The sequence below is a fragment of the Seriola lalandi genome, unplaced genomic scaffold, assembly GCF_002814215.2.
Source record: "Seriola lalandi dorsalis isolate HSWRI2012SDOR001 ecotype SW California unplaced genomic scaffold, Sedor1 jcf7180002054425, whole genome shotgun sequence".
Classification (NCBI taxonomy): domain Eukaryota; kingdom Metazoa; phylum Chordata; class Actinopteri; order Carangiformes; family Carangidae; genus Seriola; species Seriola lalandi.
In genome coordinates, this window is record NW_019524978.1 from 3,245,569 (window position 1) to 3,273,135 (window position 27,567).

The following is a 27,567-nucleotide window of genomic DNA, read 5'->3' on the forward strand; positions in this document are numbered from 1 at the left end:
TGTGTTTTCTGTGCGTGATGAAAGGCAGGTGTGTGTATGTGTGTGCTGTTTTCCCTCGCTGCATAGTGCACAACAGCTTCCACTTGAGAAAGCACTGCAGCAACTCCACACCTCACCTCACATGCACATGCATACAGAGAGACGAGGGAGGGAGAGAGAGAGAGGAAAGAGTGGTGGGTGGGATAACAGAGGGAGGGCGGGACCTCGGGGGTAACAAACGCCCACTGTAATGCTTACATATTCAATTAGCTCCAACCAGAGGGGCAGGCAGGCATCAGCACAGGAGAAACTTGACGGCTACAAGACGCAGTCCATTCATTTTTACAGCAGCAGGCATGCTTCATGCAGCTACCAGCACTCCTCCTGCTGCCTGCTCACTGAGTTTCACTTTCCTCAGCCCGCTGCTCAACTTTTCACTGGTTTAACACTATGGACCCGCTATGGACGGACACCGGCGCCCCGGTACGGCATGCAAATACGTACTCTGACGTCGGCGATCATGTGGCTTTTGGCGTAGATCCTCCTTGTGATCGCCAATTTTTTCTTTCCTGTCGCCTGTTGTCTGCTCGGTTATTGGGCCGCCGTGAGTGTGTTTAAAACAGATTGGGCTCGTTTCGTCGGTTCGCAGTGGCTTCGGGGATTGTACCGCACTACCTGAGCATCGCGCCAAAACGGTGGGCAGGTAAGAAATGGAGAAACTGTTCCTCTGTTTTTCAAACGGCTCGCCGCGGCTGCCTCCTGAAAAGTCCCCCAAGTTAAAACTGCATGTAGTTGTTTGTTTGTGCCTCTCTCCTGTCTTGCTCTGGCACCGCGCGGCTCCCAAACACCCACACGCCTCAGTATAAATATTTTAACTTGTCTAGCCGCATGAACTTTGCCTGCCCCTGCCGTTTACACCTGCGTACTGAGACAATGTGTCCGCCAAGTTGTTAATTGGATGTTTTCGACCCCGTGTTTAAGTTTCACTTTGGTACGTTGTGACCGTGGTGCGAGAAGGCATAGAGGAGAGACATCGTGTCTACTTTTCCTCCTCCCCGTTTCGACATAACCAGCAAAACATGGCCGTCCTTTGCCGACATGTTGTTACGTCGATGGCGAGAGGGGGAACATTTGGGGAGAGTGTTTTTCTGCGCCCCTCTGTCACATCTCGGGCTGGCCGGTGGACACCCCGCACCGCCGCCTGTGTATCCGCTCACATTCAGCGGTACTGAGGTTAGAGTGCAACTTTTTGAGTCCGACGTTGTTTATAGACTTTGATTTGTGCGACTCTGTGATGTAGGCGTAACGTTACCCCTGGTGATGCCTCCTCCCCTCCGAGACCACGGCTCCTACTGCATGCAGACACATAGACAGACAGGGCTGTAGCACAGGAGCCCACTTATATCCTGTCACTGCAGCAGGCCCGTGACTGTTGGAAAAAGTCAGACGTGGTTCATTTTATTCACAATATCAACTTTGGTTTTGAACTCAGTGCAGTGCACACAGACTGTAAGCTGCACACAGACTGTGGCTCTCCTCTGGAGTCAGCACACTCAGACTTAACCAGGGGAAATATGTGCTCAGTGCACCCAGTAAAACCTTATGCAGGGATAGTGGCTGTTGGATTGATTTCATTGTATTTGATGCTTTATGTTGTCCTGTACTGCATAAAACACCTAAATAGTTTAATACTGCAGTGCTGTAGTTGTTGTTGCTACCAAAACACAGCCCAGTTTTTATCACCTCCTACCCAGTTTTCTAGTTTCTTACATCATTATGTCATAGAACAATAAAACACATACTCTACTATGTAGCATAGGTTTATTATTATGAAACCATGTCACATAGTTTATACAGTCACTGTAAACTGACTAACTTTACAATAGGGTGGTGGTGTCCTCATATGTCCTCATCAGACCAGAGGGCCTTCTGTTAAAGCCTTATGTGAATTGTCTTGTTGCTTTTTGCAGCTGTGGCACAATTTCAGTGACATATATATATATATATATATATATATATATATACTGTATATATACCTTCAATAGAACTGATCCATCCAGACACAATTGTGCAATACCCCAGGTTGGAACTGTTATTTATTTTTTTAAGTGTATTGGGTATCAGCCATGATTTGAACCAGTCCACCTTTAATACAATTTATTTGTTAGTGTTATTATAAAATAAAAAATTTCCTCCATTAGCGGCATTCATTCAGTTTTTGGTACCACAGCAATCCCTGGCCTTATACCATTACCTCACATAAACAATGATGACAATGAGGTATACAGCTTATAAATTTGAGCTTGGATCGGCACATCCCGACAAACTGTCACAAATCGGATGTTTATTGATCTACAGTCATATTCAGTACAATGGTTTGATTTGAGTCTGCTATAAACAACATACACACAAGTATTGGTGTTGATAATAATAACATCAAACACCTGACTATGACATTTCCAGGGACTGTAACACCAGCTGTCTCCCAGTACCAGTTACAATTAGATATTGACTCTATCATTGTGGAGGTTGAGATTAAAGTAGCATTTTATAACTAACATACTGTGGTGCTGGTTGTGATAAAACAGTCCCTGACACCAAATAATTCAGTGCACCTGTTCAGCAGTGACCTCTGACAGGCCTAAACACTCTGGCCCTACAGGTGGGCCAATTAATTGAAAAGCGTTCTGCGCATGTTACGGCTACTGCTGACTGTACGTCTGATGAAATATCTTGTTCATTAGACGATGTTCTCTCAGCACTGGTGTGACCTATTATGTTGTATTTCTAAACATTCTCTGATCAACAGTCCCACCCTCTCAGTAAAAGATGCAAGTGGTTTTGATCACAGCGCAGTTAACCCTCCTGTCGTACCCGTTACCAGCAATTCCTCTGGGTATAAACTTGGCTTCGCTCGCTAAGCCACGCACTCTTGCTCTTTTCCATGTGAAGAGAAATTTGGCTCATGTTTTGTTCTTCACATGGTTTCCGCTTGTGATCTGCCAAATCAGAGATAATGTTATGTAATTTGGAATGACAGCCGGCTCAGTTTTATTGGGGGCTGAACACTCAAAGGGTTTCTGTTGATAAAAGTAAACCGTCACATTTCAAATCACACACACACACACACACACACACACACACAGTTGTCTAGTGTATTTTGTCGCCAAGCATTTCTTGCAGAATAATGTCGGGAACACAGCTTAAAAAAGGTGTTATGTGTAATTGTCTGCACTTAACCCACCCAATAGAAATACTTAGAATTATGAATGTTTTTGACTGTTACCATGTTGGTGTAGTAGAAAGAAGTAATGATAACTAACAATCACAGTTGTGTAGTGTAGAGCAACATTAGTGAATTGTTTTTACAGTTTGACAGATGCAAGATTAAGTCTGTTTGAATATAATTTTTGGGGGGGAAATGTTATTATTAGTATTGCTGAAAGGATTAGAGAAATGCACAGATGTCACCATCCTACCTTCTTGTCCATAACATCAGTGACTGTCCCATCATCACTACACTGTGACAGCAATAGGGACAGCAAGCTTTTTAGTGAGGAGACGATTTTATGTACAGCCTAACATCATTTTATTTTATTTACAGTAAGGTGTTTAGAAGCTATTATTTCTGGGAAAATGGCTTAAAAATAAATCGGCCCTCATTGAATTGCCTTTTTTTCCCCAGTCTCGCCCAACCATGCAGTGTTTCTCAGTGTACTGTGACCTCTTATAATGTCACAGCCGAAACATCCAGCTGTGAGGTGATCCACACTATTTTGTTCCTAGAGGCATCTATTCGTTTACTGTAGCCAGATGGTGGAAAATGAACAAGACTCAGTCTGTCACATTCATTTAAATAGAAAAACACTGAGCCTCAAGAATTGGTGTCAAATTATGACCCGTGAAGTGAATGAAAAAACAAAGATCTCTCTATTTAGACAGATTTATTTAGACAGCTCGTACACATAGCTCTTCTAAACCAAAGCCAAAGGTGTGTTTTAGAATCTTAATGCCAAATTTAATGGATTTTGTTTTCCAGACATCAAACTTCATGTGAAATCAAAAGCAGTTTTCAATTTCCAAGACCATTACATACAGTCTAACAGAAGAAAGTGCAGGATAGTCAAATATCATTCATGTCAGATCTGATTGTTGACAGTTGTCATACCACCAGATGTTGCAAGTGTCTGCTGCAGTTTCTGAATGTTAACTAGAACTAATCTGGGGAAGAAGATTGATAGTAAAACACATCGACTGAGAAATTATGTTTGTTTTTTATAAATGAAAGTGGGCAGGTGGCGGGTAGTAAATGTAATGTGTGTGCTGCTGATGTTACAGCTGATAGGTGTTTGAGGTTACGTTGGCTAAGTGGTTAAAATGTTGACGTGATTTATATGTGTAAGATTTTGATCATTGTAGGCTGTCTGCTAGCAATTAGCCACCCAGCACTGACCAACAGCTTTCTAGCTAGAAAATGACAAGCGGCTAACACTAGATTGATTGTTAACCAAATGACTCATCTGTTCTTTGTGAACAGCAAAAATAAGTGCAGGTTCACCAGATAACAGCTCATTTTGTAGTTTGGCTAACTCAAAAAAATTACTACAGAATTCAGAATCTGAACAGCATTTTGTCCTTGATTTTTAATGATTTATTTTTCTATTATTTATTTTTATGTTGACAATCGGGTGCAGGGAGGTTGTAGTAATAGGTAAAAGAGATATTTTATGTTTAAAGAGGCCTCTTATGCTCTCACTGTTTTCTTTTTAGGAAATAGGAAACAGAAATACTGTAACCAGCATATAAAACAAAGATTCAATTTATTGGTCCTGTGTGTATGTTCATATGGTTTGAGCTTACACTTATTTACTCCACGATGAACGACTGTCATTTTTAGGGCCGTGATAGCAGACCTGCGGTGGGTTCCAACACGTTTTTGTTTTTCACCTTCATCAGGAACGTCCAGCATTTCCTGACTGCACATAATCATGCTTCCACTTCCATTCCCGAGCTGTACAATGTGTATAATGGCTGTCCATTCTCTTGGTGAAACACTGGAATGAGTCATCATGGGTTGGAGGACGGAGGTTGTTGTTGTTGTCATCACGGCCCGTCGTGCTCAGCTTGACTCTGTGATGACATCACCAACGTTTACGCTGGGCTTTGTTCCACTGTGTTCGGTTCAGGTCCTCCTCTCCGCTGTGCCTCTGCCGGCTTCTCAGACGTGTTGTTGGGTGACTAAGGCAATCACAGAGATGAGCTCATCACCTGTAGGTGGGGCTGAGAGGGAGAGCGTGATGCAGGGAAGGAGGCAAATTAGAGAGGTAGAGGAGTTACATGAGGACAGACGAAGAGGGAGCATGAAATCAACACTAGTAGAGAGTACATGTGATGTCTGAGAGAGACGGAGGAAGAGACAATAGAGTGACACTGCATGAGAGTGACAAGAGAGGGAGACAGGAGTGAGGAAGTGATAAATCCATGTAGACTAAAGGCCCATATGCACCTTAAGCTGTAAAAGTGTTTTTTCATGTTGGTTTGTATGTCAAGTTTTGGAATAAAAGGCTGCCGTTTGCTAGATCAGGACCTAGTTGAATCCCTGGAAATCTTCCGCCATAGCCCTCATAACATTTCCAGGTAAAGCAGACAAAAAGGTCATTGTTCTTACGTGTGATCCTTTTATGTGTCCACTAAGGCAATCCCTGACTTTGGTAATGTGCTTGATATGGTGTCACCATTTCCCACCGTTGGAAATCCTGTCGGAAAAATCACACATTGCAGGTACGGTTGTGGTGTTTAACATGTCGGAAATCCAACCGAACTAAGGTGTCACCGAAGAAACCCGGTGACACTGAGAGAGCCAGAGAGTGACAAAGACAAGAAACGAGACACTAGAGTCAGAATGTCTAAGCAGTTTGAAAGAGAAACAAGAGACGACCTCACAGTGAGAGATTGCAAGTCTGTGTGTGTGTGTGTGTGTGTGTGTGTGTGTGTGTGTGTGTGTGTGTGTGTGTGTGTGTGTGTGTGGGAGAAAGAGCAGGTTCACCAGGCTCCATCATTAGTATCTTCCATTAGTCATTTCACAAGCTGTGTGTTTTATTAAAGACTTTACTGCTTCATTTCTGCATTGATTATTATTTAAGTCTGTGAGTGCACAGCAATTTATACAGCAGTGTGTAAGCATGTATTAAACTATCCAGTGGACATCACTCACCAGTCAGAGGGCTTATTCTAGTGGCCACTGCAGTCTTAAAATTACTTATGCAGTTGGCACATTAAATCTGAACATAAGCACTAAAAAAAGTTAGATCTGTACCCATGCACACAATCTGTGCATGTCATGTAGGTCATTCATGCCTGCTCGTGTGTAGAGTCGCTCCCCTTCTCACACCCCAGTGTGTCCTCCAGATTTCAAGTTTAGGGGGGAAAAAAGGACAGAGGGGAAACGGAGAGAGAGCTTATTGAAAGGCCTTCTGCACTGCACCACGTCAGCCAGTGGCAGAGCTCAGACACGCCCCTCTTACCAACGTGAGGCCAATGGGGAGAGGCCGGAGACAATTCACAAGCCACACCCACTGCAGAAGGCAGAGATTGACAGGTGGGAAATCTGGCCGCACAGGAGCGCTGAATGCTCACTGAGACTCTGTCAAACAAGTAAAGAACTCCAAAGTCTCCAGGTGTTCTCATTTGGATTCAGCAAGACAGTCAAGACCTAGATCTTTCTCTCCTTCTCATGCATGCACACACACATGGAGGACATTGTATATACAAGTATTAATATATAAAAAACATGATAGAATTTGTTGTGATCAAAATGTGGTAACTGTTTGACTGAAGTCCCTCCAATGCTCCCGTGTTGACGTTATTTTGCAGGATGCTGTTTAGGTGCAAGAAGACCATTGCCCTATACTAGCTCTGTCCCACCATGCAATTACTGTAACCAAAAACTCACATTTTACCCTCTCCAAACAAAAAAAAACCCAAAACTACAAAAACATTTTTAGCAGTGGTTTAAGCCCTTAGTAGTTGACATTGTGAAGTACAAGGTTTCCGTGGGAGAGTAATGTGCTGTTATCAGTGTGGCTGTCTGTATGTGCACAAGGCCACGAGGGAGAGTGAAAGAGAAGAGCATGGAGCTGAACAGGGGGAGTGCAAATAGGACAGCAAAACCAAATGAAGGGGGGTTATTATCATGAAAGCCACATAAAAATGTTCAAGAGGGATAGTTTACCCCAGGATAACTCCCATTTGCTGTAATGAAACTCTGCCCCGCACCCCATCTGTTTTTCATTCCCTCTCACAGCCCCTGGAATCAAGTGAATGCTCACTGACGTGTTGGCCTTCGTCATTGGGGTCACGTCGGGGGAGTGTGGAGGGGCCGCAGCGGCAAACTGAACTGAGACAGCCTTAGATGTTCCATGACAGTATGGGCGTTAGATACTCGTCAGTTCCTGCTGTTCAACAGGCAAAGCTAAATGGGGAGTCCATCATAGGTGGACTGTCAGGTTGGTTAAATAGCTTATTTTGAGTCGATTGCTGGGCTGCACAGCCGACTGTTTAGTGTGGTCCTGTAGGTTAATGTATACTGAGTTACAAACAAAGGTGAATCTCTGTCATCTTTATGCCCCTAATAAGTTTGTTAGAGAAAAACATGAATCTTTGAATGTGTCATTCAGACCCTCTAACAATGTAGAAGATTTGTCAACATGTGCAGAATGAGGTGTAGGGTGTCAACCAGGAAGTAAAGTTCAGCTGGATTTTAAGCATCTCTGCTGTCATGACACTTATTGACCTCCTCTGTGTTTTCTGCTCCTGGATGCAAGCACATACTCACAAACGCTTTCCGTTGGTTACAGTGTTACCATAGTAACACAACCATCAGCCGCAGAGTGGGTGACACTTGGATATTTTTATAGCTTGCCCTTTGTGTGTTCGACAGTGCGCCGGTGTGTTAAGGGAGGATACAGGTCTGGCAATGTGACACTAGTGTGTGTTCAGTGTTACGCGAACCACATTAAACGGGAGACTGGATTGTGGATCTAATGCAGCGTAGCCTGCTTGACAGTATTTCCATCATGCTGTATATAGGCCACTGTGTCTCCTCGTGTTTGTGGATTGAATAAGGACACAGCAGTGATGATGGGGCTACTTTTCTGGGACCTCCATATGAAAGTTTGGCAACTTGTCATAAAAGCTGATGAGTGCGTGATATTGAGCCCATGCAACTTTAGAATATTGAACGAAAAATACTCAAGAGAAAAAGTGCTGACTTAAAAGAAAGTGAGATTGTGCTATACACAATTTATAGCAGCTAAAATTTGCTGAGGTGACAGAATCTTGTCAAAATTAATAGCAAAGTATGCACTAAAATGAGTTTAGTCACTCTGATACATATCTGTGTATATGTCAGTAAATAACAAGAAATAAAACCAAAGATGCTTGAGGTAGAAACACTGAAGCCAATAGTTTGTTCACCAGACACAAAGATTATTTCTCATGTGTAAAAACTCATACTTAGTTCAAATCTTGGTCACAATTCAAATTACAGCATTTAAAGGAATAGTTTGACATGTTGGGAAAGTTGGTTATTTGCTTGCCAACAGTTAGGAGAGAAGATTGATGCCACTCTCATCTCTATATGGTAAATTTGTAGCTGGAACCAGCAGCTGGTTAGCCTAGCGTAGCATTAAGACTGGAAACAGCCTGGCTCTTTCCAGAGGTGACAACATCAGCCCATCAGCGCCTCTGAAGTTCACTAATCAACAAATTTTATTTAGCTTGTTTAATCTGAAAAAAAAAACACACACAAACAGTGAAAATGACAATTCACTGTTTGAGTGGGTTATGTGGATTAAACAAATATGGGATAAAATGTTAATTAGTGAGCTTTAGAGATAATAACATGTGAATTTTATAACCTCTGGATAGAGCCAGGCTAGTTGTTTGCCCATTTTCAGTCTTTATGCTAAGCTACGCTAACCAGCTGCTGGCTCCAGATGCATTTTTAGTAAAATTAAACATTCTGACATTGAGCTGACCAAAGTGCTGTACAAATGATATTGAAATATAAAGTCAAAGTAAAGACACAGAGAAACATACCAACGACTCTGAGCTGAGTGCCAGTAAATAAGGTCTGTGATATAAGTTGAGGCCTGATCATTTAGAGCCTTTACAATAGCATTTACCATGCTGACACGAGAGTGGCATCAATCTAACCGCAGGATCATGCAAAAAGTACAGAACTGGTTTCCACTGAACTTGGTGGAGGGATGAGGCATGGGCCCCAGAAGAACCCCTTAAAGTTTGACACTGATCTGGTTACAGGGGCAGATCCAAGACATGTTTTATCACTTTTCTGCCATGACAAGATTGATCATTTGATCAGATTGACTTTGTACAATTTAGTGCAGATCCAGATAATAATCCGGACCTGGTGGAAGACAGTGTTTGCTCTTGGCGGAGGTATGCTGTCTACTGAGTGCTATTCTAGTTTTAAGTGTTTGTTTATAGTGTCTTTATGTTTAAAAAAAAAAAAAACATCTGGTTGGCCGTTGGCTATTTTTTCCCCCTTATCAGTATCGGCATCAGCCTCAGAGAATCCAGTATGGGTTGGGCTATTGTGGCAAAACAACCGTTTGCATCATTGATCCACATTTAGTCTTCATCCCAGCCCAGCAAAAGTAGAGCTGCTCTGTTGCTATGCAGAACATACCAAGCACTCAAACACAGTGCAGCACTTTGCTTTGCTCAGGAGGAGCCGCGTGATGAGATTTAAATTAAGTCTGCGACGGTCCGAAATTCTGCCTCTTCCACCCCTGCTGGGACATATTAATGGTGGTGGTGCCTCTCCTCACCCACACAATTCAAACACACACACACACTGTCCTCACTGCAGTGGCTGACTTATGGAACAAGCAGTCAGGGGGGAAAACACACTCAAAACAGACAGTGAGGGAGAGAAACCCACCCCTGACAGCAGTGCCAACAGAGCAGTGTGTGCACTCCCTCTGTGCAATATGTTTTTGTGAAATAAAATGCGTGATTGAGGTTCAAAGTTTTAGTTAATGTCGCAGCAAAAGTCGTGTCCGTGTTTCTGCAGCGTGTGGTTTCTGTGCTGCTTCCTAGTCTTGTTTTGCTTGTTATTCCAGAGCGCTGGTGTAACTGGCTGGTTTGTACTTCATGCATGGCTTCAAGTGCAGGAGCCGCAGAGGTTGCCATTCATGTGCCTTTGTGTCCGTGATGACTGCATGCCTGAAAACTCTGGCACTCAGTTGGCTGTTTCTCTGCAGTACATTCATTTCTCCAGCCTTCTTCTCTCTTCAGCTACTACAATGAACCCTACCAGAATCTGCCAGTACTTGAGCTTGATCTTTGTTCAGGCTGTTCAGGAGACAGCTGTGGCACAGGACGTACAGTATTGTTTCCATTCCACACAGTGCATAGCCTTGCAAGACACTTGAGTGCATCTGATCAGTCTGGCTGCATAGTATAATTTTACATTTACTTTACTTACGATTGTCTGACTAAAAATATAGCTGCAACCTTTTACCTTAACCTCTGAGCCACAGGTACAGCAGTTACCATAGTGATCCATAAGAAATGTTGCCTCCCAAGAATTTCATCACTATACACGTCAATCACTGCAAGTTTGGCCAAGGACGTATGCATTGCGAAGTTGTCATGTGGCTACTTTGGTTCAGGTCGACGTGTTTTAACAAAAGTTATCTGTAATAGGAGACTACTTCACATTGCTTTCCCAAAATTCCAGTTTTTGAGAGCAGAGTCTGGGCCATATTTTTCCCCCACTACTTTGATTACATTAATGATACCCAGAAATAGGATCTGAAAGGAGTGTGCTGCTGTGACTCATCTGTTCAGTGTCATTCTCTCCTCACTGCTGTTTGGATAGATAGATATCTGTCCTATAGCACCACTATATTCCTGCTGTATTAGATCATCTCTCTGTCTTCATACTTTAGACAGGCTCAGTCGTACTGAGGGTTTGTATTGATTTCCCCTGTGCTCTCTCCAGTATGTATGCCAGTGTGTAGCCTAAACTGATTACTGCCAGGGCTGATATGTATTTGCTGCCTGGCAGCATTAAAGGTAACTCCTTCAGAAAGACGGCTCCACTAATACAATGCACCAATCAGACAGCCAGACAACAGGCAAGTATAGACAGACGGGCAGGCAAGGAGCTGCCAGGCTGAGTATTCATACAAGTTTAATGAGCATCCAGACAGTACAGAGTTTGTGGCTCCAGCACAGAGCTCACACTGCACACAGAAGCCAAGACGCTGACGCGGTTAGACACTTTAACTAACAGGTGAGAGACTGACTGACTGACCTAGGTTATGAAAACGGCTAAGTTTGCTTCCAAAACTAATTAACATTTTTGGTGTTAAAAATAAAGGCATTATTTTTATAGCATCTTTCAAAGGCAGACATCACAAAGGGCTTCACAATAATGATGAGAATCAAAAGTGAAAGTTACCATGTGGAAAGCTCAGGCAGCAGTCGGAAACATTAGTCTGTGCACAGTTCCTTCTGTGAGATGTTTACAGCCAAACAAACAAACGGCTCAGAGCAAAAATTTCTTCTCAAGGACACCAGGTTGATTACTTTTAATCCTTGAGAGAGGAGCCTATTAGTAAGACTATTATCAAGGTATTATACAAGTTATTCTGATAAAGTTTGAGTGACTGTTGAATAGAGTAATACATTGCCATGGTTATTAATCACACACTGTAGCAGTTCTCTTTTCCATGATGACATTCAGTGCTCCCAAGTAGCCAGCCAAGGCAGCAGGAGAGCAGCCCCGCCTTCCTCTGCTGGAAATGATAGAGTAGAGAGAGGAGGAGGCTGTTGGAGCCAGTGTATCCTCACTGCTCAGCACTCTTTACACACGTCTTTCTCTCTCTTCCAGGCGATCGGAGCACATGAGTTTAATCTTACTGCCACAACTTAAACTGCAGAGCTGCTTGTGTTTATATTGTGTATGATAATGTTCACTCTGAGTCAGCTTCCTTTCAGAAATCTGTCCTGCAGTGAACACTTTTTCTATAAATGACTCAGTAGGCAGTTAGTTAATATTCAGACTGATGTTTGAAGTCATCCAGGGACTTAGAAGTTCATTTCTGAGGAACCAGTGGCAGCATCGCCAACGTTATTTAAGTTCTGAGGTAGTTGCGTTTACAGCTTACTAATATGGATGTTGCGTAAACAGAATTGCTCATTCTCCCTCCCTCTGCTTGTGTGGGTTTAGCACATACAGTAGGAGGTAAAAGTCCAGCCACAGCTTTGTTCTGTTCGTCGTCAGATCCTCATCCAGCCACTGTCACCCATCAGCACATCCACAAAGTGTCCAGGCTGTGAAGTTCAGCAGGTCATATGAAGTGGCACAACAGATGCATCTCAAATTCCGTCTTACTGGAACTTGGCTACATTGCTGGATTTTGGGCAAAGGGCGGACTTTGAGGGACAGAGCGATAGTCAGTGGAAGACTGAGTATGTATACTGCAGTGTTTACATCATGTGTCCTCTTAGAAGGTATTAATCTGTACAGCACCCAGAACAGGGTTAGTAGGATAATCAGGTAGCTTTCAACCATATCTTTTACGAGAGAGGTCTCTTGTGTGCCGCCTCTGACTAGCTCTGATTTCCCTTGTCTTCTCCTTGTTGCTTGGTCCTTGACTTTCCCCGTTGACTGAATGAGTGAAGCTGAAGAAACCTCACAAATGCACCACACCACTCTGCATCCTGCAGGACAGGGATTTTTCAACACACACAGCCTGTCAGCTGTTTCTGCAAGATTTCAGTTTTCCTAAGTATTTCTCCTTTTTTTTTTTTTTTTTTTTTTTTCATTTCTCTGTCTCTGAAACCAGCAAATACAGCACCACATGCAGCCGGGTCAGCCCTGTACATACAGTCTCAGCCAGTGTGACATGGCTGTAGCAGCTACTTGACTACAGCTCTACGTCCGCGGTTGCTATAGCGACACCATGGTAATGAGTCTGCATTCTAATGATGCCTCAGTGGGTTGTTTGAGGAGTTGAGATATCTCGGGACAATGAGTCGACTGGCGAATGACAGCCTTCAAGCCTCGAAGCGAACAGTGCCATGTGATTAATGCGTAGCTGTTGGAGAGGATCTTTTACGTGATTACAAAGTATAGTCCTAACATGCTGAGCTGACAGAAGCCCCCAAAGTCATACTATTCACATAATTACCGTTACTCCACCCTGAGTAGCAGGCTTAAATATGATCATACTGTTTGTTTGGTGGGGTTAAATATCTTTCCTCTGTCAGTCTTTACTCTTTTAAGAGGACTTTCCCTCGTCCTCTGTGCTGACTCGGCTTTATGAGACCTCATTATGTCCTGATAGAAGAGCACCGCTGCTGCATCGACTCATTTGATTTTTACTCATGTGCATATGAGTATGAAGCTTCGGCGTGAAGCCTCCAGAATATCAAGACTTTTTTCAGTCAGATAAGCGTCTCTCTCCCCTCTCATTACAATACTACCCACCTGCTCACTATCCCTCAGCTTTTCGTAACCGCTTCTTCTCGATGGACGTGTCATTTCCACACAACCCAAATAAAGCCACTCTTAGCTTTTAAAGATATGTATCTGAAGCTGCTTTTGTCTCTGGCTTCTCAATCTGTTCACTCGGTGGCATAATCTGATTTATGATTAGTCAGTACTTCTCAAGAGAACTTGTTGTAATGACAGCCGCAAACTTGTCAGCTGCATATATTTGCATATCAGCCACATTGCCAAATCACTGTTTTCAAACTGTGATGATAAAAGTTTTTACTTTGCATAAGTAGACAACAAAGTAGTCCTTTTGTAAAACTTCATGTTTGTTTTCAGTCAGAGCGAAGCTGCAAATACAGAACTCTCCTGATCTCAGCCAATTCTATCAGGTGGGTGTTGGAAGTGGGCAAAGTCCATATGGTTTCAAAGACAGTTGCTCATGTTGTTTCCCTGATTGTGCAACTGCTTGTTTTTAATGTAATTTGAAAAATTTATCTGACATAAAGTCCTTTTTTCAAAAACAGTTGAAGAGTTAAAACTGGCATTAATATAAATACTTGAGGTGGCACTCCACCTACATCTGGAAATGCAGATGTAGGTGGAATAACACTACACATATAATGCAGGAACAAGGGCTATAACCAATGATTATCTTCATAATCGATTATCCTTTATTTTGCAAAATATCAGAAAATAGTGGAAAGTGCCCATTGAGAGCCCAAGGTGAGCACAACCCAAAGATTATCAGTTTACAATTGTAGAACACTAAGAAAAATGTAAATATTCACATTTGAAAAGCATAGTTTGCATTTCTGCTTAGTAAACGACTAAGCAATTATCAAAATTGTTGCCAATTAATTTTCTTTTGATCAATTAATTGTGTCAGTTCTACCTTTGCATGAACACTAACTTGTGTATTACCCCTTCTCCATATCATGTCTGCCACATCCTGGTTTTCTGATTTAGTACTGCACAAGCAGGGCTGGTATTGTTTTGGTATTGCTTAATGGAGCATTGATAGTATACAGCAGCTGTCAAGGGGGTGTGTATGATATGAAAGGTTTTTGTCCACAGTCCATAAACATTCCCAGGCTCTGTTTGTGTGTCATCACAACAAAATGTGGTCCTGCAGACACCTTCTGTAGCGGGAACTACCACAGAGGTGGTTTTGAGGACTTTGGCAGGTGTTTATATGTGCAAGATAAAGTCATGAAACTTTACAGGTGTGTAGATGAGATTAAAATGAAGGCTGGGTTGACCCGTTAGTGCGGAGTACACATTTAATGACGTAGTAAAAACTACTAAATGCTCATGGATTTGAACGTCAACATGTTGACAGACTTCACGGTTTGGTGTGATCCCATCGCAGGATGGTCTCTAGTTGAATTTGTGTCCTATACACTGTACATAACCCCTACTGTTTTTATCTCAATGTTGCCCTTGAGATAAAAACAGGATTTGTCTAAATTGCGTGATGTTATGGACTTAACGCAGTGGTGAAAGCTTTTTAGGAGTTTGCTGCTCCATGTGAGGGATGCATGTACACTGCTTTCTACTCAGTTTTTCATAGAACATTCCTGACCACCTGAAGACCGTCTGCTGTGCTCCACTGTTTGTTTGTTTGCCAGCCTCCTCTGACCTTTTTCATTTTGAGCCATTTTTACCCACAGGCTGGCTGTTGACACTTTCCTCTTTTGGGTGGCGGCTCGCTGCAGATCCACATGGGTCACTCCTGAGCTTAAATAACCAAGCATGTTGCATTACTTAAAATGCTGAAACCAGCCCGTTCACTGCCTCCTGTAGTAGGCTGCCTATTCAAAGGCACTTGAAAAGGGTATCTATGTTTTCTCATTTTTCTTCCCTCTCCACTTTATTCAGTGTCAAAATTGTCTCAAGCATCTCAGGCAAACAAAGTTCTACACATAAAGTGTCCTTATTTCTGTGACTCGCATTGAGTGACCATTTCAATTGAGGTGAGAGATGTGACCACTCACTAGCCCTTTTTCACACAGAGATCCCACTATATTACTGTTAAGACCCTGCTTTATGCTGCCTTTGCTTGTTGCACATGCCTGCATAAAAGCAGAATGCCCCCCCCCCCCACCATCTGCCCTCATAACTTTTTATATGGAATAAAAAGGCGTAACATTTCCCACCTTGAACAGGTTGCGTAAAAAGGACTACTGATTAAATGCTTTCAAGAGAAATGAAGGAAACCGATAAAGCAATGGTTTTTAAACAATAGGCCAAAATGAAAATGTCTTTCTATTGATTGTAATAATTTTTTCCTCTACTCTTCCCCTCTGTCTCTCATCCAGGTAGCATCCTGTCATGCAGTTCCAGGAGGTCGATGAGCACTGGAGCTGACACTGTCAGCGAGCCCAGCATACACTACACTTCAATAGCCCCACTTCTACCAGACCTTCACCTTCCACTGCCCTCCTCTCTCTCCAGCCACTAATCTCACCCCAGGGGAAGACTTTTCTTAAGACTTCTTGGCTGCTGAGTCCCATCCCACTGTCCTGTGCTTGCTCCCTGTATCTCTAGTGCAAGCCAGTCCTCCTGGCTATACCTCTGCACCTTAGACTGTGTTTCCACAGGGGTGCTGCATCCTGCATCCTGCATCCTGGGCACCGCGGCCATAGTCTCCTTTACAACATCCCTGGCCAAACACAAGCACCAGGACAAACCCAGGATCTACCATCATCATGTCCAGTCGACGGAAGGCTTCCACTCCCTGTATGATCCGACCAGAGCAGACCATGGTGGAGCTGGATGATGACTCAGAGGAATCGCACAACATGGAGGTACACTGTCAGTATGTCTGGCAGCAGCATCTGACTTTTCTTTAATAGGTGGAGTTTAATAATTAACATGACATGCTTGGTTTTGTGTAAATTTTAATATTGTACTTTTATGACTTCTAAATACAGTCACATTAAAACTGTTTCTATCTTGTGATTTTATATTATGCTGGATTTTTCTGTGGATGCACTAATCTCAGGACTCAGTTTATAAATCGAGGGCAAGAGCCAACAAATATATCTGTGTGTGGATCATCTGCCCATATTTCAAATTGCCATTTGTAGTCTTTCTTTTTCATCTGAAAACTGCTCTTTCCCTTTACCAGACAAAAACAGAGAACCATACTGAGGAGGGGCCTATGGAGGCAGATCTCTCAACAGGAGCAGAGCCATCCATGGACCTGGATCTAATGGGAAAGGCCTCAGACCCCCCAGCAGCTCCAGACAAACCTGCAACGGAGCCACCAGACCTTTCTAAGCCTCAACGTAGGCAGCAGGGGGGCTACGAGTGCAAATACTGCCCCTTCTCCACACAGAACCTCAACACTTTCAAAGAACATGTAGATGCCAACCACCCTAACGTCATCCTAAACCCCCTGTATCTGTGTGCCGTCTGCAACTTCAACACAAAGAAGTTTGACACCCTGACAGAACACAATGAGAGGTGTCACCCAGGGGAGAGCAACTTCAAATTCAAACGTATAAAAATGAACAATCAGACAATCTTAGAACAGACAATAGAGGGGTGCAGTAACAATGCAGTCATTTACAACACTTCCAGTGCCATTTCAGGCAAAGGGGACGAACTAGGCATTCTGCCACTCAGCAAACCCACCACAGTCAAGATCGGTAAACCAAAAATAATGTCATCAGATAATAAACGGACAGAGTCTCAGTTGGGTAAACTGACCCCTGATCTGGCCAAGAAACCAATCACAGCAGTCAATGTCAACGGGACAGTCATCATCCCTGAGTCAACGCTCCTCAAAGCAGACGGCCTTTCTCACATTATGCCTTCCCTACAGCGGCCTCTAAACTATACCCAGGTAAGACGCACAATGGAGGAAGAATTCTTCTAGTTTGTCATTTTGAGAAATACACGTGAGAAATGTACAAGTACATTTTCTTGTCATGAGTTGGGTGAAAGATGAATACCAAGCTCATGTTTGTATGTGAAATATAAAGCTACAGCCAGCTAGCGCTTAGCTTAGCTTAGCCTGGTTCTGTCCAAAGATAAAATAAAATAACCCTACCGGCAACTCTAAAGTACATTCAATTGCATATGATATCATGTTTGTTTAATTAGTAGTTGTATTTCCCAAAATGTTGAGCTATTTATGCTAAACTAGCTTAGCTAGTTGTGTCTAAAGGTTACAAAAAACTATCAGCAGATCTGAAGCTCATAAATTTGTCAACAAGCAAGCACACAATGTAACACATATGGAGATTGAAGTTTCCAATAATAAATGAATACATACTTCTTTTTGGGAAACTTTCAAGGAAATTATGAGGAAAATACAGACTTTACATTGAGCATTACCATCTTGTTGTTGTTTTCTGTTTTGTTCCAGGTGCCGAAGATCGCAGTGCCCCTCAACACAACCAAATACAACCCTTCACTGGATGACAACCTGACACTCATCTCTTCCTTCAACAAGTTCCCCTACCCAACACAGGCTGAGCTCTCCTGGCTCACTGCAGCCTCAAAACATCCAGAGGAGCAAATCAAAGTCTGGTTCACCACACAGAGGCTCAAACAGGGCATTAGCTGGTCACCTGAGGAGGTGGGAGTTATAGTAATAATAATATTATAGCCACTCTGTTTAGTGTATTTTCCTTAGGTCTTTTTCATCACACAGAGACTCAAACAGCATCTGCTTATTTTCCAAAAAGTAAAAATAATAATGGTGACAGAAACTATATTTCTAGCACCTCATGTTATTTCACCTTAAGTCTGAGTACTGAGAATAATTACTGTGGGCTGAAATATTAAGTGGGTTTGGGAATGCGCCATGCCTTCAGCAAATTATAGCTCAAAGCACAAGTATGGAAATTGTCTATTTAGACAATAACCACAGATCAGATTGTGGGGTTTTGTTTGATTACTGACGTGTTGAATTAAATTTAATTTTCAAAATTAATTTGAACAGTCCAAGATGAAGCATTAAATATTTGTGGTACTGTATTTACTACAGATAAATAATATAATTTCATCCATACACACAGATAAGAGATATATATTAAACAAACAAGTATAACAAGCACTTTCTCTCTGTGACAGGTGGAAGAAGCCAGGAAGAAAATGTTCAACGGTACAATCTCCTCTGTGCCTCAAACCTTCACTGTGGTAGCTCCTCAGCTCAACTCTCAGTCATCCACCAACCAGTCTGCTGCAGGCTCCAAATCCATGCAGCAAGCAGCCTCAGTCCTGCAGTCCCTCCCCTGTCAGCTCCTGGGACCGAGCAGCCTGGTGCTGACTCCTGTAGCCAACGGCTCCACTGTCACTTGTGCACCACTGGCACTCACAGTGGCTAACCAGGTATCAAAACACTGGGCAGAAATGCGACTCATACAAACGCAGCAACACAGTCAATATGTCAATATGACTTGCAACTATCCATCTTAAACTATATTTAATATTTCCTCCATGATTAATACAGGTGGCGCAGTCACTTAAACGACCCTTGGCCTCCCCTGTGATAGCCACAGACAGTAAACGACCCTCCATCATTCAAACCATCTCGGCGCCCATGGCCACATCAAAGCCGGCGTCACCCAAAGTGCTGAGTTTCACAGTTGACCCCAATAAAACAGCCGAGCAGCTAACAGTACTGAGGTCCAGCTACACACAGTGTCCTTTTCCTGAGGAAGATGAGGTAAGAATAAGTGAGTGAAATGGCATTTTTTTTTTGTGCCATGCCTTAAAAATTCAACATAGACAGATTTTTTTGTGGCAGCTTTTATTTTCTAATTTAGTCCTGCTGCCTTTTTTTAAACACTCAACTGTCACTGATAAATGCCCGAGCTTATTGTTTCATCTTCCATTGCATCTTGTCGTGTGATAGATCTACAGGCTGATAGAGACCACCGGGCTGTCCAGAGGAGAGATAAAGAAGTGGTTCAGTGAACAGAGGCTCCTTAATCTCAAAGGTATGAGGTGTGATCAGTGCCACGCTTCCCCTGACTGGGATTAATCATACATCTTTCTGTGGCTTTGAAACGATTTCATTTTGCTTCCCAGGGGTGAGTTTTAATTACTAAACCATAACGAGCTTTTTTTAAGCACTGTGTCCGTGCTGCGTCATTTAACCAGTATTGTATGTATTATTATACCTCTGCGATGGTGACAGCCAGAGCCAGAGGCATTATATTTTCAGGTTCTTGTGAATGCGATATCTCTGTAATGCCTTGAACAAATTTCTTCAAATTTGGCACAAACATTAACTTGCATTCAAGGATGATCTGATTGGAATTTGGTTGTCAAAGATCAAAGGTCACAATTTTGCCCATAACTCACTCACTCATATGCTAATTATGACACAGTTTAAAACAAATGGCTTATAAGATAAAAGTGACATTTTATATCCAAAAAGTCAAAGGTCAACTTCACTGTGACATCATAATGTTCTGCAAAAACACATCTGGCAATTATTCAACACTGTAACTCAGGAAGGGGAGATTGTGACCTTATTTCCTGAATCTTGGTGGCTGGTGGAGGCATACAACTGCAAGGTGGTAATTCTATTGTTAAAACATGAACTAGCATATCTCAGCATTTGAAGTTTCCCTCTCTTTTTGTCACTCTTGAAGGGGTTCCTCCACCACCAGTGCTAGTGAAAGCAGAGGTGATGCCAGCACCTAAAGATGGTCCTGTAAAGAAAGCAGTCCCCAGTCATTTTCCTCTGCTGGAGAGGGTGAAGGGAAAGACATCTGAGCAGCTGAAGGCACTGGAGGAGAGTTTCCAGAGAAGTGGCTCTCCAACTGAGGCCGAGCTAGGTACAGCCCACCCATCAATCCTCTCATAAGCACATGTCTTAGGATGGGAACACTTGAGATTTATTACCTTACTCTTGTTTTGGTTTAGTATACGACATAGAGTGGCTCCTGGGGGAATGTACTGGAGAAAAGTGATGTTTAGGACAGGAACAAATTTCAGGTATCAACAGATGGGGAAAGGTGGATAAATATTGAGTCATAATATAAATAGTATCATTAGAATATGTGCATGTGTTTATTTGTGCCAGAGTGGAGTAATTAAACGCAAGTGGTGATGACTTAAACATTCAAACAGTGTTTACAGTGTTACCACTTCCTTGAACTTCCTTGAAAAGAATCAAACAGCTTCATTAATGAGCATTTTTTCTGTGTGCAGGAAGCTTGTCTCTGCATGTTATTTTACTAACTTATTCACTGGTGGTCTCAGTCTGGTACTAAATTCAGATGCTTAATGTGAACACATTATATTTGCCTTTGCCTACAAAAGCACATGACAGCCCTCCTGCAGATTGGGAGCTAATGAGGCACAAAATTAGCTTCTCAGATATCTTTTTAAAGATTAGTTTATGTTGTTAAATTCCCTGAGAAAAATGATGACAACTTTTAAACCACTTATTAAAAACTTTGGCACTGAAATAATATAAATTGGGTGAGATTCAGTTGGTTGTGTTCAATATCCTCACTCGGATTTAACAATTACTTTGAAACATTCTGTAGTGTTTCTTCTATTTCTAAGTTCACAGCATGTGACTTCATTTTCTTTCACCCTGGTGTAGCTGTAGGCCAGTCTCTGGTGGCTGCCTGCATGACAAGAATAGCAGAAATGTTTTTAATGAACCCATTTTAAGTCCCGTGGAGAGAGACTGAATTCTCAGGTTTACAAAAAAAGCTTCTACTTGGAGGTAGCACAGCTCATTTGAACCACTGAACTCTCTTGCGCTGCAGACCAGCTGGCCCAGGAGACCAGGCTGTCCAAGACGGAGGTGGACTGCTGGTTTTCAGAGCGCAGGGCGCTGAGGGACAACATGGAGAAGACTTTGCTCTCCATGGCCTCAAAAAACACAGAGGACAGACCAGACCGGCCCGGGGCGTTGCTGAACGGGGCTTCTCATCGAGAGCAGGACGGGAAACCTCTCCGCTCCTCCCCTCACCCACCTGTCCTCTCCTCTTCCTCCTCCTCGTCCCCTCCTGTGCTCGCAGCCTCCTCCCCTCACCCACCGACCCTCTCCTCCTCTGCATCTCCTCCCATCCTCTCTTCATCCTCCTCCTCTTCTCCCCATCCTCCCGTCCTGTCGGCCTCCACAAGCCCAGTCCCCATCACCAGCCGCTCCCTCACCCTGCTCAGAGAGGTGAGAAGAGGTGACGGAAACACGTCAGTGTTGACTGTATCAAAATATGCCACAAGTTAGAGCATTGATGCAAGCTGTAATGATATAAAGATGAATACTGTTTAATTGGAGAGGTGCTGCTAATGGTGTCAACAGATTAATGAGATGTGACTTTAAAGAGATTAGTTGATGAGACGGCACCTTTTTAATACAATCTCAAGCGAGGTGTTGCGTAAAATTAAATGATTAATCTTGAGATGGTATTGTACTTGTACTTGAGGAGAAGCAGCGTGATTGACACTACATGATGAAAGTGGCTGATACCTGAATATTAAAAGTGAGATACGATGCTAGGTGACTACAAGGTCAGATCAGATAGAGTACAGAGAAGATGTTAGAGACGTGTTGTGTTTGGAAAACAGCGGGATCCCATAGGATCCAGTATACAGTATATTCATGAGACATCTCTTTAACAGTAACAGTACTTGTTTTATGTCCAATGACACATATGCTGTCGTTTAATGGGGATCCCATATGTTTCAGCTACAGAAAATAAAAGTCTGTCAGACATATTAAGCTTATCAACAATAGCCAATGTATTTATAGTATCACCTCACCTACATAAAGGTAAATGTGTAGGATTTAAAAATAATTCACAACTGAACTGTTAGAAATGACAGTCAGTTTCACTGGCAGGCTCTGTGTTTCACTGCTAGAGAGACAAAGGAACAGCATTGACACATTGCAGCAAAGCACATTTTAAAGTTAAAATGGGCAATTGTTTATAACCAATGTAAACATACTGTGTTTCCGTCAATAAAACTCCATCCGGGTAGGAAGACATTTCATAAATCATTGTTAAAAGAGACCAAGAGTCTACAGCCATGCTAAGAGCTCTGTTCGGCTCTACTTATATTGTGTTTTAAGATAAAGGCTTCAAGCATCAGCATTCAGCATCCTGACATGACATGACAAAAATGCTGATGTTTAGTAGGTTCAATGTTCACCATCTTAGTGTAGCATGTTCAGTGAGTCAGTCAGTTCAGTATTTGAAGCCTTTAAATAAAAATGGCAACATTGCAGTATATAAATACTCATTGTCCTGTATTTTCAAGTATGTGGTACGTATTATAAGCAAAATGTACCAAAAGTAAAAGAAAAATGATCCTTGAGTGTTACATTATTAAATATTATATATTATATTACTGGTAGCTAATTTGAACTATTTTGATAACATGCTAACATTTGCTAATTACTAGTATATCTCTTTACCAGCTCTGGCAAAAGAATTCTGCCCTTTATATAAAAGCAAGTCACAAACAATCCTTAACACTCCAGGTGCTGATGTTTGAATTTTATGTATGTAACAGTGAATTAAATACTGTATTGTTTTGATGGGGTAAAATGTTTTGTGCTTGGTCCCATCATCTGTCACAGATGTTCTGTCGGACCCAGTGGCCATCTCCTGAGGAGTACAGCCAGCTGGAGGTCCAAACAAGCCTGGGACGCACTGACATTGTCCGCTGGTTCAAGGACCACCGCTCAGCACTGAAGAGCGGTGAAACTCTGGACTGGATGGAAGGTTTCCAAAACCAGAACGTCGTTGAGCAGCAGAAAGCGGGCCATGAACAGAACAGCCAGAGTTCTGAGAAGAAACAGAGCGTTTCCTTGGAAGTCAAGGCTGTAAAAGGTGAGTTTTGGAGGAGAACATGGAGTAGTGTGTTTTTTTTTTGTCTTTCTTTTTAATATCATTTTTGGAAAGTGTGTTATTCCCTTGTTTGACTTTGTGCTTTCTCTGTTTTTGTGCACATGCTTTATCACACAACCATTGTTGCAGTGGAGGAGGCAGGTGAGAAGACGGCAGCTACAGAGCACTCCAAGCTGTCAGAACAAGACAAAGTCCAGTGGTTGACTGACAGACTAGCACACAGTGTGACGGACCTGAGCCGGACCAGACCAGACCAGACTAGCTCTAGCGCTGCTGACAAAGGGAGGTGGGTGGAGAGACAAAAGCCAGATTTTTGTCTTATATTTATTTTGCTGTGTTAGATTCATGTTATACAGACAAAAAAGACCAGCTCACTGCCAATATTTAGTTTAAAGGAATATCTGATGAGTTATTTTAAGTTTGTTTTTGTGAAAAATAAGACAGTGCATGGTTTATGACATCTTTCATTTAATGTGCAAAACAGGAAGAACAGAAAGAATGATTTTTTTTGTTTCCAGTCCCTAGAGGGAGCCTGTTTGTGTTTAAACTTTGTGTCTTTTTCTTTGCCAGGTGGGTAAAGGTCAGTGTGGCAGTGGGGGAGGAGACTGAAGGAGAAGTGGAAAGACAGAGGCTTGCAACAGACTCTGATGTTTTGACCTTGGAGCAACCAGGGAGGGTCACTGGTTGATGGTAGGTTAAATAGGCGAAACAGCCAATTCAATTAATTTTACTGCATTAGAATTAAAGTAAAAACATCAAGTATAGACAAAATTAAGACATCAGATGTTGACATTACACTACATGTACAAAATGAAAGGGACATTTTCTATCTAATGCTGATGAGATGGATCAAGTTTAAAGCTGCTTTTAATGAGGTTTTTTAAATTTGTTTTGGGCACTTGGGGGCAGAACTTTACAACAAGCAAAAAAAAATCACACATCTGGCCTTGAGAAGATTATATTGCTAACACGTTAGCATCCATAAATATTAGCACTGATTTGGAGAAGACTCTGGCCACCTGATGAACATCTGGAGAAAAACATCTGGCTCTTTAGGTTGCTAGACGCTGTGCGGAACTTGCTGATTGTTTCTTCACTTTTTCTGCTTGTGGTGCTAGGCATGAAGCATACAGTGGGTTTATCAAAGCTGCCTGTTGTGGCTGGACATGAAAGTTGGGGTTTGTGAAACCAAAACAATGAGCTGAAAGACGCTGCAAAGCTCGATAGAGCCCAGGGAAACTGCAGTCAGGTGATAATTCTTTGTGGATTCATCATGAACAACACCCTCCACATAACGCATAGTAATTTGAAATGTTGTTAATATGAAAATCCTGATCAGTGCAGCTTTAAATAAATGAAGATTTTATTACATCTGTACAACTGTGCCAGTCATAAGAGGGTTAAGTGTAGGTGAAACCAAGAAGACAAATTACACATGGCTTTTCACCCAGTGCATGCTGGGATATGCTCCAGCCCTCTGTGACCCTGACCAGGAATAACTGGCTATGCAGAATGGATTGATGGACAGACAGATGCTGGAGTTGTAGATGGATTTTGAAAACGTCACTGTGTGACTTGGCTCATGTCAATGAATAAATAAATGGTGAGCTGTTCGTTTAGGATGCCACAGCTGCAGCCCCCAGCTACCAGGAAGTTATTAGTGTGTAATTACCTCTAACTGGTCCTTCAGAAAGATGGCATGCTGGGAAGGCAGGATGATATTTGGACCACACCATCATTAGCATCGTACATGTTGACAGCTACCCCACCCCACACACACACACACACACACACACACACACACACACACACACACACACACACACCATTACTGCAGATCGTGGAGAATTTCCATTTCGTTTTTGAAAAATTTTCACTTTAGTAGCCAAAAAGGTTTTGTTTTTATTTCATGTCCATAACAATTGATAATTTTTAAATTTCTCAGTGACCACTTCAATCACTTAATCTGGGAACGGTGTTGATAAAATAATAAATGTCTGACATCTGATTATGTTTCAGGTTGAGCAAATCATTGACCTCTGAGTCAGACCACCATCCGACGACCCTGAATGACTGAAATGTGGAACCAGTGATGTAATTGTCTGCCTGTGATGTCATCACAAAGCGCCGGGGACTTTGGAGTGCCACTGTTAAAGCACTGATGTGAGGTGCAGATGCTGACATTAAGAGGAGTGCCAAAGCTGGACTTGATGCATTGTTCTTACTACTACTACTAGAGTTTATAAAAAAAATCACAAAAAACAAAAAAACAAAACAGAAGCACCCTTGTAAATATTTTTCTGTATTACAAAAAAAGTTTGTACAGTTTTACTGGGAGGGCAAGTTTTGTTACATTTTTAAAAAAAAAAAAGAGAAAAAAAAGTCTGACTGGTGCCCCAAAACCTGAAATGTTTTTTGTTGTTGTTGTTGTTGTTGTTTTAAGATCAAAGTGTATGAGTCTGTTTTTCACTGAAAATCAGTCCTAACCCTTTTTTTTTTTTTTTTCGAAAATCATACTTGCACACTTCTTTATGAGCAGTCTTTGATGGCACTTGCATATATCCCTGCTGTATCGATAGATATTCTCATGATAGGCCTCTTCATCTCCAATTTCAACTTTTCCTTTTCTCCTGCACTGTCACCTTGACTCGCATTCATAGAATCACACTGGTGAAGGTGGAAATCACTCAAACGCGCTAGAGAACCAGTTAGGAGGAATAACAGTGTTTTGGGTAATCTGAACGCAGCTACAGCTACAGCCTCACTGTGGAGGAGAGTGAACACAGCCACATGATCAGACCAAGACTAACAGCATTAGGGGAAATGAATGAATGCACTGTACATCCTAACTTATTCTATCTTTTCTCATCAGCTGTATACCTGGGGCATGTTCATGAAACAGTACAGAATGTTCCTTTTTTGGCAAATGATTAATCACACAGAGAGAAGTGTCTGTTCAATCACACCATGCTGCCTTTTCAGCTCTTATCTGATTTCAACGTATCAGATCTTTTGTTTTTAAAAACTTGAAATATTCTCGACGGAACTTGCCAAGAACATTTTGGTGAAAGTATTAAACGCATGATAAAATAAACAAAGTTCCTTTATGTGAACCATTTCAGAAATCCATTTTCTCTGTGTTGTGATCTGTGAACACACCTCTCATCTTTTCTCTTGGCTTTCTGGCTTTTTATAGGTCCATCTATTCCAAGCAGAACCGGGTTCAGTTGATTCCTGCTCAGTCAGTTCACAACAACCAAAATGGGGCTCATGTACCTGTGTTACAGAGATAAATGATCAAACTGCGGATTTTATTTGAAATCGTTTGCAAAGCTGTCATGAACTGCTTGCATGTGCTTCAACAATTTTCCTTTTTTAAAAATACATTTTAAGAAATGATTTAAAGGGATTTCTGTGATTTATGGGTGTAATTCCTTGCAATATTTGTGCAAGTGAAAAAAGTTCAGTCCAGCTGTCATTTTGAATTGACGATAACCCTGGTTTGAACAGCAGGTGTATGGCTGTTTGCTGGCTGAATGTCTCTGCTGCTGCTTTAGTTTCATGTTCAGACAAGTATCTGAGATACTGTACACTTGGTTCGCTAGTATGGAAAACCGCTTGCATTTTCATTTTCTACTTTAAGTCTGCTGTAACTCAATAAACACACAACTGACTGTAAAACCCTCTTGGTCTTCCAGTGTAAAATGTATGAAAATTAGAAACATAAAATGCTTGTTTACTCCAAGACAAAATGATTCTGTACAAAAGTGGCAACAAAGTGGAACAAAGGTCCAGTGAAGAGTGGAGCACACAACAAGCCTTAAAACACTGAAACGCCTGCTTCGCCTTGTTTCTGCTGGGTTTGGTTGAAGTAGACAGGGTCTTTTTGCATATTTGAAGTGATGCATTTTTTTGAGCCCATTTTTAATCTCAAGCAGCTCCAATTATTTCTCCTCAGTTTGTTAAGGACTTAATTTGGACCATGGGAAATGTATTTGTGTAACACAAAACATTGTACGTGTTTGCCTTTTAGTCTGTTTGCAGATTAAGTGGCAACTACAGAGCAGTCAGTGGAACAATATGTAACAAAAACTTTCCTGCCATCAACCCACTACAATAACTTTTACCTTTTTGGGCACAAATGTGAGTAATAAAAGCCTGAGGTCCATAAAGTAATAATAAATCTTGATACACTTTGTGGCGAGGTACCTCACT

General features: G+C 42.0%; 1 protein-coding gene across 2 annotated transcripts; it reads left to right on the top strand.

The window, feature by feature from the left end:
- The first annotated feature begins 287 nt into the window (after positions 1-287).
- On the top strand, positions 288-27,033 carry zhx2a (zinc fingers and homeoboxes 2a). 2 transcript variants are annotated; one of them, XM_023410448.2, is made up of 13 exons: positions 288-682; positions 15,835-16,323; positions 16,647-17,366; positions 17,892-18,104; positions 18,602-18,859; positions 18,981-19,196; positions 19,386-19,470; positions 20,131-20,316; positions 21,262-21,665; positions 23,082-23,334; positions 23,482-23,638; positions 23,923-24,042; positions 25,372-27,033. In XM_023410448.2, the coding sequence occupies exons 2-12, from the start codon at positions 16,225-16,227 to the stop codon at positions 24,038-24,040; spliced, it is 2,709 nt and encodes a 902-aa protein (XP_023266216.1). In that variant the 5' UTR covers positions 288-682; positions 15,835-16,224; the 3' UTR covers positions 24,041-24,042; positions 25,372-27,033. The 2 variants fall into 2 exon arrangements, with proteins under 2 accessions (XP_023266216.1, XP_087031327.1); XM_087175201.1 differs by having other exon boundaries at positions 288-462.
- Positions 27,034-27,567: the final 534 nt, after the last annotated feature.

Excerpts from the sequence above, each read along its gene's own strand:
- zhx2a (XM_023410448.2), top strand. The coding sequence starts at position 16,225 with ATGTCCAGTCGACGGAAGGCTTCCACTCCCTGTATGATCCGACCAGAG. Across the intron at positions 18,860-18,980 it reads CACTCACAGTGGCTAACCAG|GTGGCGCAGTCACTTAAACG; the intron begins GTATCAAAACAC and ends TGATTAATACAG. Across the intron at positions 19,197-19,385 it reads CTTTTCCTGAGGAAGATGAG|ATCTACAGGCTGATAGAGAC; the intron begins GTAAGAATAAGT and ends GTCGTGTGATAG.